Here is an 18,655-nt window from a genome sequence, read left to right as displayed (position 1 = left end):
GAAGGATTAAAAAAAAAAATCAAAAACCAAAAACCAGTTTTATTTCTAGACATACAGACTAACTCATGCATGATAAAAAAAAACTCGCGCCCTCTGGTAGCCACAGAAAACCAATCATGCTATTGTTTGGAGGCTTCTCCACTGACACTGAATTAGATAAATATTGGATACTGAACTAGACTGAATTGATGTCAAAATCAACTGTAAATTTAATTGGCAATGTTGTAAGTTAGAATGCAAGAATTGGTACTATTTTATTCTGAGATGCACTTTCTGGAGTCTTTTATTTGCATACTTCAGTATTTAACCGCTGAAACAATAAGCTGGAGTGAAAGACATGGTGATTACAAGAGATTGCTTACATTCATTTGAACACTTGTTCTTATATATCACCTTAAACCTCAGCTATTCAATTTACAAAATATAAATATTTCCCTCTGGAAAACATGCATAAACATCAAGTGTGAGCTCTAAAAATCTCTTGAAGTATTCCAGCAGGTCCTCTTAATTCCCAAACTTTTAATTTACAGTTGTAATGCCACCTGTTCAGCAGAAGCATGACTAATTTAGCTGAAGTTCTGAGCTAACGGTGTCATTCACACAATATAAAGCCTAAGTAAAATTGAAAACCTACGCTGTCAATGTTTATTATTTCAGAGCTGCAAGACAGGTTAAATTGGTGTTTTCTGTCTGATATTACTTTCCCGTCTGTCTTGTTAAGACAAATAAGGGAACATTAGTTACAAATTATGCTCCACCTGGAACCACTTTCATGATTTTTTTTTTCTCCAGAGGGAAAAAAAACAACTTTAGTTTTAAAATACTACTGAAAGGTAGCAGAATACTATTTACTAATTTGTTACATGCTAGTTTATAGCCTCTTAGGGACATAATAGACTATCTGCACCTGCTAGCTGGTTGATGATTTCATGGTAATCTGTGCACTTTAAATGCTTTCACACAGTTAGACTGTATTCAATATAATGCACTATTTGAAGCAAATACTTTAATTAAGAATTTTTCTAATTAGCCAAATCAGAAAAATCAACTAATTTGTATATGTGGAGTGTAAAGAAGGGACTTGCAAGGAAAGAAAGAGAATATAGGACATAATATATAATGAATAAGCATCAGATACAAAAATGTCATACTTAAAAGGCAAGCATTCAGGATGGTTTTCCATGAAGTCAGATGGCATGGAAGTACAGGCACCAGTGAGGACCAGACACCATGATAAGGCTTGGATTTTCAGGTGCTGAAATCCATCACCATTGTCATAAAACTGGCAAATAGGGTAGTATGTGGGAGAATATATAACTGTATAGATGGGTTTCTATGGTATTACATGGTTATTTGGTGGTCAAAATTTGCACTGTTTAGCTTAGGCATGTGATTTATGGAGCTAGTTTCTTTGCAGTCTCGCAGAGGTGAGTTCTTCCACTTCCAGTGTTACATATTTGTTATGTATTGAATGTACTTGTTAATAGCTTTGAAAATACATGTAGGATTTTCATAAGGACTACCAAAGACTGTTGAACACTATATTGTTTAATTACAGGGAGAAAATAGTCTCTTCAGATGACCTTCTGGAGTGGTTGAGACCTTTCTGTGGTGATGACTCTTTAGCAGTGAAGCCTCGCATCAGAGTATTGCAAATTCTGGAGCAAGCCTTCCATCTCAGTGATGAGGATAGCAAGCTACTTGTGTACTTCAGGACGCAAGCTGTTCTTAGAGCTTGCTGGCCTGAAAAAAAGGTATTAATACTGATTGCTATAAATTATAGTATAAGACTGGTTTTATACAAGGATTATAAGATGAAATTTTGGCTTACCAGGACATGGTTGTGATACATGCTGTTGGTATGGGTACTAATTCTACCTTTCTTTTGAATCAGGTTTCTAATATATTATGATTTTTTGTAAAACAAAGCTGTGTAAAGTTAATGGATTCCTCAGCTTTTGTTTGGGATCAGGAGTACATAATACCAAACTCGATTAAACACTTATGATTTTCCACCATGTCAAGCGTTGACTTTGAGGTGCTTGTATATTTTTTTAATTTGCTGACTTTTTTTCCTGTCAATTTTACTTTCCCTCTGTATCTTCTATTTGGTGTGGTATTATAGTCAGAATTAGAATGAGAATTACTGGCCATTGTCTCTTTTTTTTTTTTTTTCCCTCTGGGATCTTAAAGTGTTATTCCATAAATGTGTAGTAGGAACATTAAGGACATTCTCACATGGAAAGACTTAATAGATAGAGAGGGCTTTCAGTCATAGCCTGCTGTGGTCTCCTAAGAGGCAGCATCTAACAACTGAAAGATAGCAATTGCTCAAAAACAGTTAATATATTTAACTGCCCAAGTAATAGTTTTAAGTCTTTCTCAGTGTATAAGTCAGAAAAAAAATAAGATAAAATAATTGATGGAAGAAGTTACATTTAGGTATTTATTTGTTTCCAGCTAAAAGAGACAGAGTTCTGATTTTCAAGATTAAAACACATTAACTTTCCTTCTGAATTAAAGGGTAACAAAATGCATAACTTTCATTTTTCAAAAGTATATGTAGAAGTTGATCTAAGACTAATAAGGATCATCTAGGGAATATTCTCAGGAGTAAAAATGCTCACGTTTGTCAAGTAGGGTATTAAAAATTCCGTATATACCAAAAGGCTCTTGGTTATTCATTAATATTTTAACTGCTTTATTTCACAAGTTATTTTGGTGAAGTGGTTAATATATATTGTAATACATAATAATACATATTTTTAGAGGTTCTACATTTTTACCTACAATGTAAATGTACTAAAGGCTTAAAAGGAAGAAGTAGTCTTGTCTTTGAAGCTTGTGTGCCATTTTGAAATAATGAATATCACTTGCTGCAGGTAGAATTATTCAAGAGCAGTTACTTTTCATCCATTTTCTAAATGCCTTCCCCCACTTTATGGAACTGAAATTGAAGGTTCCTAATAGTTCCTCAAAAAAATCTATGCATAAAACCATTTTATATTCATATAAAACAAAAGCAATATATCAGTTCTGAGTCACTGTGCTAGGATCATCCAAGGGAATAATCCTAATAATATCTTAAAAGGAACAGAAAATGCTTATCTCTTGCTTTCTTTAGAAATTGCTTTTTCTCTTGCATTCATAGTAATACAAGCACTTAACTCCTCAATTGCTCTTCAGGTGTCCTTCTATGATTGGATTCTTCAATTCAATCCTTTGTCAATATTTCTGTTGCCTGTGACCTGCTTTCCAGTCTAAAAGCAGTTCAAGTCTAAAAGATTCAACTAGATTATGTTTTAAGAATAGTAGTAATAGGTAGTAATAGCTTTCACCCATGTGAAAGACAGAAACACCCATGTGAAAGACAGAAACACCCATGTAGAAGACAGAAAAAGAACCTGTATTTGTCAGAAATCTTGTGGGACTCATTACACTTGTTTGAGACATATATGAGATCTGATTATTTTTGATTTGCTCTCATAATGTGGTAAGTCAAACTGTATATAACTTTACAACATGAAACACACCCATTAGCTTTGCCTTGTGATATTTGAAAAATTGAGTTAATCACATATGCTGCTAGCTCGTGTGGCTCACTGCCCAGCAGGACACCCAAGACCCTCTCACAGAGCTGTTCCACAGCCTAGCCCTCCCCACTTCTTCTGTCCTAGACGCAGCGTGGCCATTAAACCTTGTGTGATTCTTGTTGGCCCCTTCTTCCAGCCTGTTTAGGTCTGTCCGTATAATCAGTTAATAATTTCTGTTCCCTGAAGTAGTGGATTTTTAGAATACTCCTAATTTCAACCAGGAAAATATACCTGTTTTTTTTGTGAGGGAAGAATGCCTCCGATCCCTAGGGGAAAAAAAAGTAATTCCCCTGGCAGCCATCTATTTGCTCCTAACACAGACTGGCTGGTCACTTAAGTGCTCTGCTCTTTTGCTGTGAGTAAGCAAGTAGTGCATGAAGCCATGTACTAAAAAGCTTAACTCCTGTGCTAGAAAAGTTCAAACATTTCAGAGCTTATTGTATAAAAATGTGTATACAATACTGTAATATAAAAAGTCTCTGAAAATGGTGTGTATTATTTAGTTAAGTTCAGATATTGTTTTCTTGCTTCACAATAGTGAAGGCTGTCTTTTATCTACGTGTATGAAAATCATTGGGCTTTCACTCAAATTGCTGCTTAAGAGCGCTAAAAATTGCTGCTAGAAGTCCTGTTGGAGCATATTTTAACATTATTCTAATTTTCATGTCAGTTCAAGCTAATGTGATAGATGAGAACCTTTTGTTTTCATTGAATATTTTGTGCTAGTGATTGTGCATAGAATATTTTTTGCTGTGATTTAGACAGGAGAGTCGTATTGGTTTGTCTGTTAGGTACCAGTCATTGGAATTCAGAGTTCTTCACAAATGTCCAAGAAAACAAATGAGTGAACCACTGCTTTAGACTATATTTTGCTTATTTTTAACTCTTCTAGTCAGCTGATGTCAAATGCTAGTCTACAAGTTGATACTAAAGAGTGAGCAATGATTTTATTTGATGTTTAAGTTTGCATATTTTGTGAATTCATAAACAGAGGAAATAGCATAATAAAATAGCACAATGAAAACTCTGTATGTTTCACAGTCCTTCACGGTATAAGAACACTGCCGTATTCAGTAGTTTCATGACTACTGAAAAGTAGAGAGCGAGCTTTGGGCAAACCGTTAACTAAGTGTGTTTCTCGTGCAAGTTAATATCTCAGGTGCAAAGGCCTTCAAAATCAGCCCTGTTTTACAGAAGGGAATGTTGAAACACAATTGAAAAGTTTGATCAGGTTGCTGGGTAGTCCTGGGTGAAACGGGGTCAAAAAGTAGACATTTCAAACATGTGCTCAGACTGCTATGTTGAGTCTGTAGGTATCAGTTTATCTAGCATCACTACACCATTATTAATTTGGTCATCCTTTCTCATCAAGCAAAGTAGTAAATAAAAAAAACCCACTTTTTTTTTTAAGAAGGGTATGTGTGGATTGAATGTTAATTTTGGATTGTAGAAGAATGTGTTTAAAGGTTGTTGGTTTGGGGCTTCTTTAAAATGAACTTTAAATTGCAAATATTTTAAAAATGTATTCTTTCTCTTACTTCCAGATTGGTTCATCCTTACCTGCTTGACATTTTTTACATGCTTTAAGGGGATCCTTCTTTACATTTCAAAGGGACAGCAGACACCATAAAGGATGAGTGTGGATTCCTATTGAGTAAAGATAACTGTAATGATATCGTAGTGTTCAATTACCAGAAAATGTGTGAAAGCCCCCCTCAGTATGTCTACTAATCCTCTTAGCCAGACTTTGCATATATCAAGGAGGGACTTAATATTTAATTATGCTCTAGGTGCTTTAAGTAGTGGTCCTACAAATCAAAGTACTGCTGGGAAACAGGCTAGTTTTTACAGAATTAAAAATGTATTTTATGGTAGCAGCTACCTATCAAACAGTCAGAAAACCAGCAATTTCCAGTACTCTAATGATTAGTTAACAAAATTAAAAATTCAGGGGTCTTCATCTTTCAAAGGCTTGAGAGTCTTTAATTCACATTTCGGTAGCATCCCACACTAGTGGAGGGAGAAGGCATGCGTTGTTTTAATCCCCTTGATGAATTTTATCTCAGCTTTTCAGGTTCTGTAATTTTCTAGTTAACTGGTGCATGAAAAATAGGGGTCAAGGTACTGACTTCTTTATATATATATATATGTATATATATAAAAAATGTTGGGGGGGGAAAGTGCATGGGTTTAGAATGTGTATAAAAAAAAACAGAATGTAATGACTCACAGCACTCTCTAACATATGTAAGGTATCAGCTAACAGGTTATGTGTGTATACACAAGTCTTTCAGTTCAGTGACCAGTTACAAGGCATAAATTGCAGTAATAAGAATTAGGGGTTTGCCTCAGGGAATTATAATGGCACTAACAAAGCTTCTGTAGGTAAACCAAGGGTTAGTTTAAGGTAAGAAGTTAGTAACTGTGAAGATTCTATAAGGCACACCTTGTCTGAAAAGGATTGTTTAATTATTATGCAAATGAAAATTGTAATTACTATTTGCATGCCACTTAAATGCAAATAGCTTTGTCATGTAGAGAAGGTAATCTCATTTAGCTTTTTACCTCATACTGTTACATTATGTTTTTTTCATGATGTTGGGGTATACAGAGCTGCTGAGAGCTGAGCATTTTTGAAAATCATAAGGAATACGTAATGCAAATTTGAGATCATAACTTTAGGCACCTTTCTTATCTGTTTTGTTTTGTGGTGTTTTTTCCCCTAATTTTAGCTTTGAAAAATTGCCAGATTGTGTTGTGTATGTACCCCACGCATTTGTCCTTCCTTCATATAGTCTCTATGTAAGCCATATACAAGTTTTATGTGTCTCAACAACCTTAATAATGTCTATATTGACATTGTGGCTATCTGAGAACTTGGGTATGACTGTCAAGCCTCCATTGCTCTTTGTTCCTCTTTCCCCCGTATATGAAAAATGCATTTATGTTTACATGAAGCTTCTTCATATGACTTCATTAAGAAAGGTCTCAGTGGGAGTAAGTCAATGTCCACTGATTTTCAGCATTTTCCTGTTGCCTTTACTTGTGTCAGAAAGATTTAAACACAAAGATTTGGAAAGCACAGTGAGAGTTAAGAATTCCCAAGTCATTTTGCTGAAGTAGTTTATCAGGTAACAGTAACTTTGCGTTTGACTTGATCTGGCAAAATGCAAGTGGAGGAGCTCTATCTAATCCTCAGCCACCTCTTATTTGTGAAAAATGCTGAATTAGAAGAAAGATTTATGGCCCTATCAACTTTGAGTAAATTTGTTATGGTGATGTTTGTAATTCTGATAGCATTGTTTCTCTACTGGTATTGCATAAAAATTAAGCTTAAGAAATTTAATTTAAAATTTAATTAATATTTTAAAACACTAATTTCCATTCCTTGAAGATGCAATTTATCCTTATGAGAACATGTGAAATGTATTTTTTCTGGAAACATAAATTGCAGCGTGTATGATTAATTAAATACTTTAAGATGCAAATGAAATATTTTCCATTAACTGCACAAGTAAAACGGATAAGACCAACAGAGAAAAGCAGTACAGCTTGAGTGCACATGATGGTTTTGAAGGCAAGGCCCAAGTACTGCAGTATTCTGTGGCTAGCAGCAGTTGCTTCAGAGGAAGATAAAAAGTGCTCTGGAGTGGATTCATGGGGGACAATTTACTTTATTATAATAGGTCTTTTGTAATGAAGGTGTAAGAGGAGAATGGTTTAATCATTGCATATTCTGCTTTTATCTCAGTTTCAGAAAAATGAAGAGCTCAATAGTGATGTATTCCGTGTTCTATTATTATGTTGCAAAGCAATTGGTGGATGAACTATAATTCTTGGCTGTCTTGTGCTAAATTCTTGGCATTGGCACACCATACAGCATTGAGTGCAAAACATGCTGAAACTTCATAGGATTAAAAAAAATATAAAAATATTATTTTTATCTCTTTATGTGACTTGGTATATATTGTTCTATGTTTTATAGGATAGTAAAATCCAGAAAATCAAAAGTCCCTGCTCTGTTTTAATGTATTTCATCACTTCTTTCCTTATTCTGTTGTTTACTCAGTCTAAGTAAATAATTCAATCATGTTACTAAACCCACAGTGTTTTCTCTCTCTGCAACTATTCTTCCTTCTATCTCAGAGCCCACTGTGTTACGCAGTATACCTCCTGAAAAGGAGTTTGTTGGAGATGTGAATGTGATTTCCCTGTGGAAATCAACAGGCCATGTTTATGCATCCCAGCACCTTAACTGCTCTCTTGACTTCAGCTGTACATTCAGAGGTCTCTGAATTTCATTCAGTGAGGCTCAGATTCCTGTTTTGATGCTGCTGATTTTGCATATTTTAAAATCTTTTGGTTTTGCCATTGTTACATTTCATTTGCTATCATATAGTCATTTACATACCATATTTTTTTTTCCAGCTTATTTGCATGCAGTATTCTGTTAAATGCTTCCAGTCCTTCAAAAACATCATTTAATTCATATAAGGAAAGAAGCAGTCACGAAATCATAAAAATTCTACTTTTTGCCTTTACTATTTGATCATAAACTGGGGGGCTTGTTTGCTTGTTTGTAGGTTTTGTTCCTGTTAGCAGATCAGGTTCTTCAGTGGTTTCATCAGGAATGTTGTCAAAAGCCTTGTGAAAAGATAATGAATTGTAAAACCGTTTTTTTCCAGGCATTATTTAGTTAATAGCTTAAATGAGTATTTTATATTAATAGCTGATGTTCCGTTGATGCCATGCATTTTTTCAAAGTATTGTCTTATTCCATCAGTGGTCTTGCTAGCTGACACTTTATTTAGAGGTCTGTAAACTCTATCATCTGAGGAGCACTTCTCAGGTATTATTAAAATAGTAGTAATTTCTGATAGTTCATGTTGATCAAATGGTGGCTTTCATTTTTTGTTGGGTTTTGAGGGTTTTTTTGGTGTTTGGTTTTGTTTAGTTTTGTTTTGTTTTTTCCCCACATTGTGGCTATTATTACATAGGGACACAGCTGTGATCACTGTGACTGCTAGGACTTTTGTTACATAAAATCAAAAAGAAAACCACCAGTTACAGTGCTTCCATAATGCTATTTGGTATGGCGGTTGCACCATGCTGCCTGCTGCCTTCTGACAGTTTTTATGGCTACAACCGTGCTACTCACTTATTTCAGTTTTTACGGCTTAAATAATTTTGTGATATCCACCCATTTGGTACTTTAAGTGCTCCTGGTCTAGGATCTTTTAATTTGTCAGATTAGTCTATCTCCAGGATGACATTTTGGAAAGATTAATTTTGACAGGTTTTAATTTGCATGAAAGCAGCTTTTAAAATCATTTTCCCTCTGTTAGCAAGAATAGCAAACTTTGGTTATTAAGACAGCAGTTATACATCTAGCCGAATACTGGGAGCTTGTGCATGCTTGGTATTGGTGATGATCAGAAAAGGTAAATTGAAGAGCCACTTGCATTAAGGTGTTGAGGGAAATGGCTGATGCTGATTTAACAGCTTAAATCTAAAAGTAGTACTGAAAGATTAAAGTCTTGTAATTTCTAGGTTGCAGCTTCCAACACTTGTCTGTTCTAAATGTAGAGTATATTATACGTAGACTATGAAACAGTGATTAGTAGCTGGCGCATACAAGTAAAATGACTTGCACGTTTTTAAGTCCCTCAGGTTGCACAGGTCTTCGTTTTAGCCATTATTTACAAAGATAGAATTTTTTACCTATTAACTGACACCTAGTCAATATAGATTTTAAATTACATGTATGTTAACCCTGTCTCTTTCAGTTCTAGCTAACTAGATATGTAAACCTTTCAAATGCATATTTTTGTCTTGATTTGCCCTAATGTGTCTATCAGTATCTAGTACCTCTAGTTCAGAGGTTTTCTCTGTGTTGAAATGTATTTGCAGATTAGGACATAGTCTTCTGCAGAATATAAATGAATGGATTTTTATTTTCTGCACAAGTTATGCATTTTCATGCATTAGGCAGCACATTCATGTTTTATTGAATCTGTGTGTATTTCTTAGTGTTAGTGAGCTGCATATCAAGCAGATAAGGAATTAAACAATATATAAATCAGTTCAGACGAAAAATTTCTTGGGTATTTCTACAAGACGGGCAGCTCAGCATGTGGTTGAGCCTTTGTTTAATTCATCACCAGTAGGCTTCTGGTTAGTTTGTTTTTAAACTTGAATCTCGTAACTTGCTCATTCTGTTCACTAGCTTCAGTGTGGGCAGGATTTGACCTGGGAGATCATGTGCATTACTTTAGTATCTATGTGCAGCAGGCTTTCTTATGTGATCAGCACTCATAACTTTAAATATGTGAAGTCCAAGTTTGGGGGAAGTTCAAGAGAGCCCACCCTTAGAGTTGGGATAGAAGATATTGGTTGTGAACAGTTTGTCATGTAAAACCCTCAACTTCAGTCTTAATTTTGTATTGATTGCTATCAGATTGTTGTTTTGATAGCAGACATTTCTGATCTGTCAGTTGTTGATTGTTTTTTCCCCAAGTCTAGATTTGTTGTGGTTTAAACCGAGCCACACAGCTCGTCCACTCACTCTCCCCCACCTTTTCTCCCTCTTTCTTTCCTTCCACCACCCCTGCTCCCGGAGGGGTGGGGAGGAGAATCAAGAGGATGTAATTCCTACAGGTTGAGATAAGAACAGCCCAGTAACTAAGGTATAACACAAATCACTACTGCTACCACCAATGATAATAATGATAAGAGAAAATGACAAGGGAAGAGAATACAATACCACTGCCAAACGAGTTCGACCCCCCTGAAGGGAGCCTGTGCCCTTCTGGCTAACCCCAGTTACCTCCCTGGGCATGACGTGCTGTGGTATGGAATACCTCTTTGGCTAGTTTGGGTCAGGTGTCCTGTCTCTGCTTCCTCCCAGCCTCCCCTTGTCCCTGGCAGAGCATGAGACTCAGAAAGTCCTTAGCGTAAACATTACATAGCAACAATTAAAAACAATCGGTGTTATCAGCTCTGTTCCCATGCTGGAAGTCAAAACATAGCGCTGCACCAGCTACTAGGAAGGAGAAAAACTGACTGCTAGTACTAAATGCAGGACAATGTCATAGTGGTCTGGGTGCTCCTTGTGAGTTCAGAACTTGGACTATGCTACACCATGAACTCCAGTGGCCTTGTTGGTCTTAAATGGAGGGGAGATGTGAGGTAGGCCTTTTGCATCACTATCTCAGGTTATATTCCCTCTAGTAATGGAAATCAACAGTATTTAGAATGTGTTGGGATTTTTTTATTTTTTGTTAGTTTTGGTTTGTTGGGTTTTTTTAAGTGGATATTCCTTAGTATAGCAGTTGATTTTTATTAACTGGGATAACTCCATAAACATAGCTTCAAAATTGCTTCTTTCAAGCAAGGGTATTTAATCTGCAGCACTGATCCAGGCTACATACCGGATCATGTTTTTCTTACAATGGTTTATTTCATAAAATAGAACAAAATTCCATCATTGTATGGTAGCATTTATGAGCCTAGTGGAACAGTTTTTTAAGTTACCATCTCTCAGCTGTGACTTGCTACCATGCAAGTTTCCATTTACAAGGGGGGAAAATGGATTGAAAGTGGGATTATTCATATGTGAATTTGGGCGGATGGAGAAAGTAAGATGAAAAAGCCTGATTTAAAACTGACAGGTTCCTCTGCATGAGAGGAATATATTTGGAATACATTTCTAAGAAGGTAAAACTCATCTGTGCTAAAGGAAAGATGGACTTCTCAAATGACACACACTGGCATATTTTTTTTTATAACGCACAGGGAATCTTTGAACTTGCCAGGTTTGCTGTTTAGTTGTATGTATGTGCTCTTCAAATTGCACTTTTCTTACCCAGCAGTGGTGTGAGCAAACTAACACTTTTACAATCTAACCCACAGCTTTCCATGGGTTTTCTCAAAAGTAAAAGTTCTTATCAGCTTTACGCAAAAGGCTTTCCAAAAATAGGGTGCAAGTGCAGTACTAAGACTGAACGCTCAGTAAGGAAGCAGATTATGTCTCGTCATAGTCATTTGGCAATATTACTTTTTCTATGAAAACTTTTTAATTTAATTCTAAAACAGCATGAATATTTGAAGTATGTAAAACCTAGTGCTGTATAAATGTGTTCTTTAAACTATATTTCTTGACCACATTTAACTCAGTACATGGCCTTATAGTGCTAGTGCGTAGTGTGAAAGGTCCTGTATGACATTACTGTTTAAAAATCAAAATTTTGATAAATACCGGGGAAAGAGTTGCAAGGAGGTACTAAGTTTGAGGTTAGGTCTGTACAATACATCTTTGAGAAGTAACTTTTGCTTGACCTCATTGATTCCTATTTAGCTACCTTGTGAGAGTGTGCATTACATATGCAGAAAAAGATAAGCTTACCTGAACCCTTGTGTTTCCGCAATTCCACTTAGAAGATGCATATGACAAAATTACATGGGCCCAGTGTGTTTCAGAATGTAAATTTTAATTAGTGTGCAAGTACATAAAAAAGTCAGTGCTGATTCAGATGAAGGTCCAGTCCAGCCCAGTATTCTGCAGCCAGCAGTGGTCAAAAAACACACATGGAAGGAAGAATAGGAAAAGTGTATCTGTGTAGTCAAGAGCGGGTTAATTAGGAATAAGAACTGGAAACAACACTGTGTAGACAAACTGTATATTCAGATTTTCCTGTGGCAAGATCAAGTTAGGTAGAATCTTGGTAAAATCAAATAATGAAGATTTACCTTTCGATCAATAGGTAGGAATAATTTACTAGGAAGATATTAAACCTGTTTACTTCAATCAAAAGACAGTCTATAGGAAACATTCTAGCTCAAACAGATGTTACAAGTTTAGTGCAAAATTACTGGATAAAATTGTGCACAGAGATATGTAGATTATCAGAATAGATTGCAGTAATGCCTTCCTCCAGCACTACAGTCTCTTAAACTTCGGAGAATGGGACTATAAATAGAGTGATGGAAAAACAGTAAGGAGAAAGAGTGGGGTAGTTTCCCACTTTCCCTCCTTCTTTGGATCTCTGTCAGTGTGTCACAGAAAACAGATTAGTTTGCTGGTTTCTAACCTATTTTGTCTGCCTGTGTGTGATGTCTCCTCCTAACCTGCCTTCAACTAATACCTCAGACTGTCCATGCCCAAGCTTCTGTCATGGTTACTCTTGACTTCCTTTCTTTGTGTGTGCTTTTGCCCATACACTGGCAAACAGGTGGCTAGGGAACATAGTGGTTTGCACTTCTGAGCCCATTACTGCTCTCCTCAGCCTGACCCTGTTGTGTCTGTGAGGACATCCCTCTCAGTCACAATTTACAAGTCTTCTTTTTAAAAAAATGTTGTAGGCCCAGTGTGTTTCAGAACGTAAATTCTAATTAATGTGTAAGTAGCTGAACAGGTACCTACATAATAGGGATTGACAGTCTACAGGTTAACCCACAAAACAGAAGGATGAACTTCTTCATTGGCCAATCCTGACTGGCCTGTTAGTGTAGGAGGGGTAGTATTTTCTTTGCTGATTCACCTCATTATATTGTAAACTCCTTAAGGCAAGACTGTTGTCATATTTGTGCTGTGAACAGCACACCAAGATGCAGTTACAGAAATTCTATCAAATCATAATCCATCCTTTCTGTCGTTGCTTGTAAACTATGTTAAGCCCTATTCTCATGAGTGGAAGCAAGTTTTAGTATCAGCATTCCCTATCTCAAATCTGAATAAAATCTTTCATTTCAGATCTGCCTATTATTTTAAAATGCACCGTAGATGAAATCTGTACCACTGGAGTTTTGGAGAGTGATGGTGCTGTTGGGATAAATAAAAACATACTCCATTTGACAAGGGAGTCCTGGAAAATGGAAAACATGTTTTAGTGAGAAGGGATTACTCAAATGCCTGCTTAGTGTTTCAATTTTCAATGCCGTATTAATTCAAATTTATGCTGCAGTGACAAACATGAACATATTTTGAAATATTTACATTTACAATCTGGTGGATTTAATAAACTGAATTTTTTATAATCATGTAAATCAGTAGGTTTTGCAGCTCTTGGAAACCAGAAATGTCTCTGACTTTAATATACAGAGTTGCTTTTAAGCACAAATACAGCTTTTTTCAATAAACAAACAATTATAATGAAGGAAAATATTCTTCTGATTCCTGCATCTTGATTCTTTGGGTACGAACACCCTTATCAATTATTTCCTGAGACCATTAGTGGTGAAAAAAACTGTTGATGAAAGTCATGGCTCTGCCATACTCACAGCAAGTAAAAATGTAGTTTGCAGAACAGATTTCATTGGGCAGACAGAGGCAGAAGGTATTTCAGCGTTAGTTTTCCTGCTCACCGTTCTTGTGTGTTAATAGACAGTGTTCTGTATTCTGTCTCAGGGTGGAAGGAGAGGTTTGGATTAGAATGGACAGATCTTTTTATTATCATTTCAGTCCTGTTCAACAAAACTCTCTCTAGGTTATCAGCTAGTCAGTCAGCACCAGATTCTCAAATTATAGATCTTCAGCAATAAAGCATTTACAACTCTATCAGATGTCTCTGTCTTTAGGATCAGGAGAACATTATATACTGGGTATCTGTGCCTTAGGGACACAATTTAGATACATCAATATACCACTGTTGCTGTAAATACTGATTATAAGCTTACTGCGGTTTCAAGACAGAGATAACGTGCTGAACTAAACAACTGATCCTGCAGACTGACATGCCAAAGTTTTTCTTTATGAATCATGTATGATGTCCACAGCTTTATTTAACCTTCTCATTCTTCGAGTGTATTATCTTACAGTTTTTGTAAAGTACTGTGTTTCTAAAAGCTACAGAACAAACTTTTGAGGGAACCCTTTATATCTGAACTCCCTTCATGTATGTCATGTGATGCATATCTATAAAGCAATAACAAATTATGCAACAAAAGGATGAGTCAAAACTTTGTGCACTGAAAGTGGATAAAGCATGTTGAGCAGTTTCAACATTTTGGGTACCTAATAGGGTCTAATCATTGATGGAAAATAACTCCATAAATCTTCATAAGATTTTATCATCATGCATAACAGTTGGCATTTTATTTGAGGAGGGATTGTAAGTGCATTAAGTTTTTATTTCAGCAGTGGATATAAAGAAAATGCCTTCCAAGTTTCCTCAGGATGGCTCAAGTCAGATAAAGAGTGTGTTTGTGCTCCGATAGTGTACTGTTGAAGAATACAGTCATAGAATCATAAAATGGTTAAGGTTGGAAGGGACCTTAAAGATCATCCAGTTCCAATCCCCTGTCATGGGCAGGGACACCTTCCACTAGACCAGGTTGCTCAAAGCTCCATCCAGTCTGTTCTGGAACACTTCAAGGCATGGGGCATTCACAGCTTCTCTGAACAACCTGTTCCAATGTCTCAACACCCTCAGAGGAAAAATTTTCTCCCTAATATCTAATCTAAATATACCCTTTTCCACCTTAAAGCCATTCTTTCTTGTCCTGTCACTACATGCTTGTGTAAAAAGTCCCTCTCCAGATTTCTTGCTGGTTCCTTTAGGTACTGGAAAGCTGCTATAAAGTCTTCCTGGAGCCTTCTCTTCCCCAGGCTGAACAAGCCCAACTGTCTCAGCCTGTCTTCACAGGAGAGGTGCTCCAGCCACCTGATATCTTTGTGGCCTACTCTGGACTTGCTCTCCCGGATCCATGTCCTTCTGTTGGAGGCCCCAGAGCTGGAAGCAGTGTTTGAGCATCTCAATCAACTGCCAGACTGATCTTTTTATTTGTACTTTAGCAGTAGAAGCACCCATGCCATATACTTCACATTTTGTATAGAAATATATTTTATATAGCTTGTGGGGATTTTGTCTGATGTAACTTCCTACTAGCAAAATGATATCAGAACTGAGATATTTTGAACAATTGTTTGATAAATAACTGGACTGCAGCAATATTTTTTTTTTTATCTAGTGTTTTAGTTTTCTTAAGATTTGTGAGTTACAGCAGTTCAGGACTGTCCCTGTAAGATTTGTGATGGATCATATGCTGTGTTAAGTCCGTGCTACTGGTAAGCTGAACATAACTATGTGATGAAAAATAGCTAATTCAATGAAGTATATTGTGTGGCCATGCTCAAAGGCACCCAGAATAATATATCTCAGATAAAAATAAAATCTGACATTTGTCTTCTGGCATGTCGTAGCTGCTGCAGGTTGTAGCTGCAGTCTGCATTCTCATTCAGAAATGTAGTTAATTTTCTCTTCTGGACAATATTTAAGACAGGCAGACTGATTTTTCTCTTTGTTAAGCAGAGGTAATGTGAGATGAGTTAGAACTCCTCTATGGGCCATCCTTACTACTGCTACCTAGTAACAGGAGAAACTGGGAAATGATGTAAAAGTGCTCAGGAGAAGAACATGAAATTAAGTTTGCACTGGTTCTGACAGCTAGTAGTATCTAATGCAGTTTTGAGCAACAGTCAGTGCTGTTTGTGTAGCCTGTATTTTGCTTTGTGAGTTTCTTTTATTTTTTTTTAAGGAACAATAGCATATGCAGGTGTTTGCATATTCTTGATTTTAAACATATGTAGTCCCTGGATAATGAATTTGTGGATTTAAACAGTTTAACATAAGGTTTGGTATTATTTAATTTGTATTTCGTTTTATAATCTATCATGAGCATCATTTCTCAAATTAATTCCCCTAATTGCCTTTCCCCCTGTGGTAAATATTTGCGCAGCCTTTTATTTTAATGAAAAATGTGAAGCCAGCTGTATTCCACTGCCAAAAGACAAGGCATGAAACTAGGGAAAAGCAAGACAGAATTGAGCAAATCTGTTGCTAAAACTGAAACTCTTTGCTTTCCTTTTCCTTGCATTTTTTTTTTCCCCTTCCTTCCTTTTTTCACATTCCTTTGGAATCATGTGAAGTTCAAGTGTACTCCTTACTGCTGTGCTGTGGGCCTTATTATTCTGTTCAGTGATGGATTCTTCTTTACAGGCAGTTGTGCTATAGGGGCTCTGAACAGTTCATTGTTATCTTTGCATGGTAAACCTTTGAGTGGTTTAGAGGGATTTTTCTGGGTTTTGTTTAAATAATAATAATAAAAAAAGGGTAAAAAGAAGGGAGGGGGTGCTGGGTTCTACTGTCCTATTTCCATGGTTTTAAAGATGATCATACTGGTAGAAATGCAGTGCCTTTCTCATTGCAACATTGAGCCATCATCCAGAGTCTACAAGGAGTGTTCAATTAAAATTGGAATTTTTAAGCTTTTTGCTTTTTTTTTTTTATTACAACAAAACAGGAGGCTTCACTAGCCTCAGCAGCTTCATCTCGGATAGCTTTCACCTCTGTTAGGATGAAATTTCTACCTTTTAACACAGAACATGCTTTGTTTCTGCTATGAGAGGTAGCTGCTTCTTCACCATGCTCTCGCTCAGGCTCACAAAGAGAAGACAATACAAGGGAAAACTTATGCTCCCTGTTTATGGGTATTTTTATATGTATAGTTGTCCTGGGTTCAGTAGTAGCAGTCATTTTTTCTCCTTAGTAGCTGGTGCAGTGCTGTGGTTTTGACTTTCAGCCTGGGAACAGGGCTGATAACACTGATGTTTTTAGTTACTGCTCAAATGTTTTAGTCTGACCAAGGACTTTGTGAGCCTCATGCTCTGCCAGGGAGGAGGGGAAGCCAGGAGGAATCAGAGACAGGACACCTGACCCAAACTGACCAAAGAAGTATTCCATACCACAGCACATCATGCGCAGGATGTAACTGAGAGTTACCCAGAAGGGCTAGTTGACTGTGGGGTTGGACGAGGTATCAGTCGGTGTTCAGTCAGGCTGGGTATTATCAGTCGGCAGGTGGTGAGGTGTTGTATTCTCTTCCCTTGTTATTTCCTTTATCATTTATTATTAGTGGTAGCAGTAGTGATTTGTGTTATACCTTAGTTACTAAACTGTTCTTATCTCAACTTCTGGGAGTTGCATTCTTTTGATTCTCCTTCCCGTCCGGGAGCGGGGGAAAAAGGGGAGTAGGGGGGTGGAGGGTGTGGACTGAGAGAGAGACTGAGTGGCTGATTTATGGCTGACTGGGTTTAAACCACGACAATAGTATATATAAATAAATAAATAAACCAACCCCACAACAACAACAACAACAACAAAAATCATTCCAGTGTGCTGCTTCAAGGTATTGCTTTCTTGTAGCAAGGAACTATCCTTTTTTTTTTTTTTTTTTTATTGTGGTTTGATTATAACTTCAGTTTCTGAAGAATTATCAGGAAAGAATTAGAGACAGGTCAAATTATCTTGACATGCTATAAAATAGTGCAGAAACTATTTAAGTGTCTTGTTAAACTGGAACAGGTTGCCCAAAGAAGTGATAAATGCTCCATCCCTAGCAGTGTTCAAAGCCAGGTTGGACAGAGCCTTGGGTGACACATTTTAATGTGAGGTGTCCCTGCCCATGGCAAAGGGGTTGGAACTAGATGATCTTAAGGTCCTTTCCAACCCTAACTATTCTATTCTATGATTCTGTGATTACTTCATAGCAGATAATATCTACTGATACTTAAAAAGGACTCTTATTGTTTTTATAGGAATAACTATATCTTGAAATGAAGTTTGTAAATGTTTTATTCTTGTTTGTGTTTCAGGTACACAATGTTGATCTGTGCTTTAGGATTTTTCTAGTGATGCTAGTGGACAAATTGTGCATAGATTTTAGTCATCTCAATTTGTAAAGGCACAATTTTAGACATTGTGCTTACTAAAACTAAAGGGACTACTTGCAGTGCAGTGTGAAGTGTGGACGTGGTCTTTACAGGATCACTGTATTTGATGATGTTTTCAACTCCTGTTACAGTTGACTCTAAAGCATGGGTTTATGTCTGAATCCCAGCTTTTCTTTGAGAGGGGATAAAAAAGTTATTTAAAAAAAACACGTTGTCACAGGAGTCACATAATGCTTAAAACATACTTGAAATGCAGATGTGTGTGGAGTATAGGGATGACTGACATGAAGCAGGAGCATAAGATACATTGAAGAAGGAAAAAAAGGGGGCCTGA

At 36.6% G+C, this 18,655-nt stretch overlaps 1 protein-coding gene across 1 annotated transcript in view; it reads left to right on the top strand.

Moving 5' to 3' along the window:
- NBAS (NBAS subunit of NRZ tethering complex) overlaps nt 1-18,655 on the top strand; it is a 182,627-nt gene that overhangs the window by 136,684 nt on the left and 27,288 nt on the right. Inside the window, exon 48 of the mRNA XM_065681650.1 lies at nt 1,559-1,754. Within this exon, the coding sequence (XP_065537722.1) occupies nt 1,559-1,754 (196 nt within the window). The remainder of the gene's footprint in view (nt 1-1,558; nt 1,755-18,655) is intronic.

Source organism: Lathamus discolor, chromosome 5 (assembly GCF_037157495.1).
Source record: "Lathamus discolor isolate bLatDis1 chromosome 5, bLatDis1.hap1, whole genome shotgun sequence".
Classification (NCBI taxonomy): Eukaryota; Metazoa; Chordata; class Aves; order Psittaciformes; family Psittacidae; genus Lathamus; species Lathamus discolor.
The sequence above is the reverse complement of the archived record's forward strand: the minus strand, read 5'-3'. Positions and strand labels throughout refer to the sequence as shown.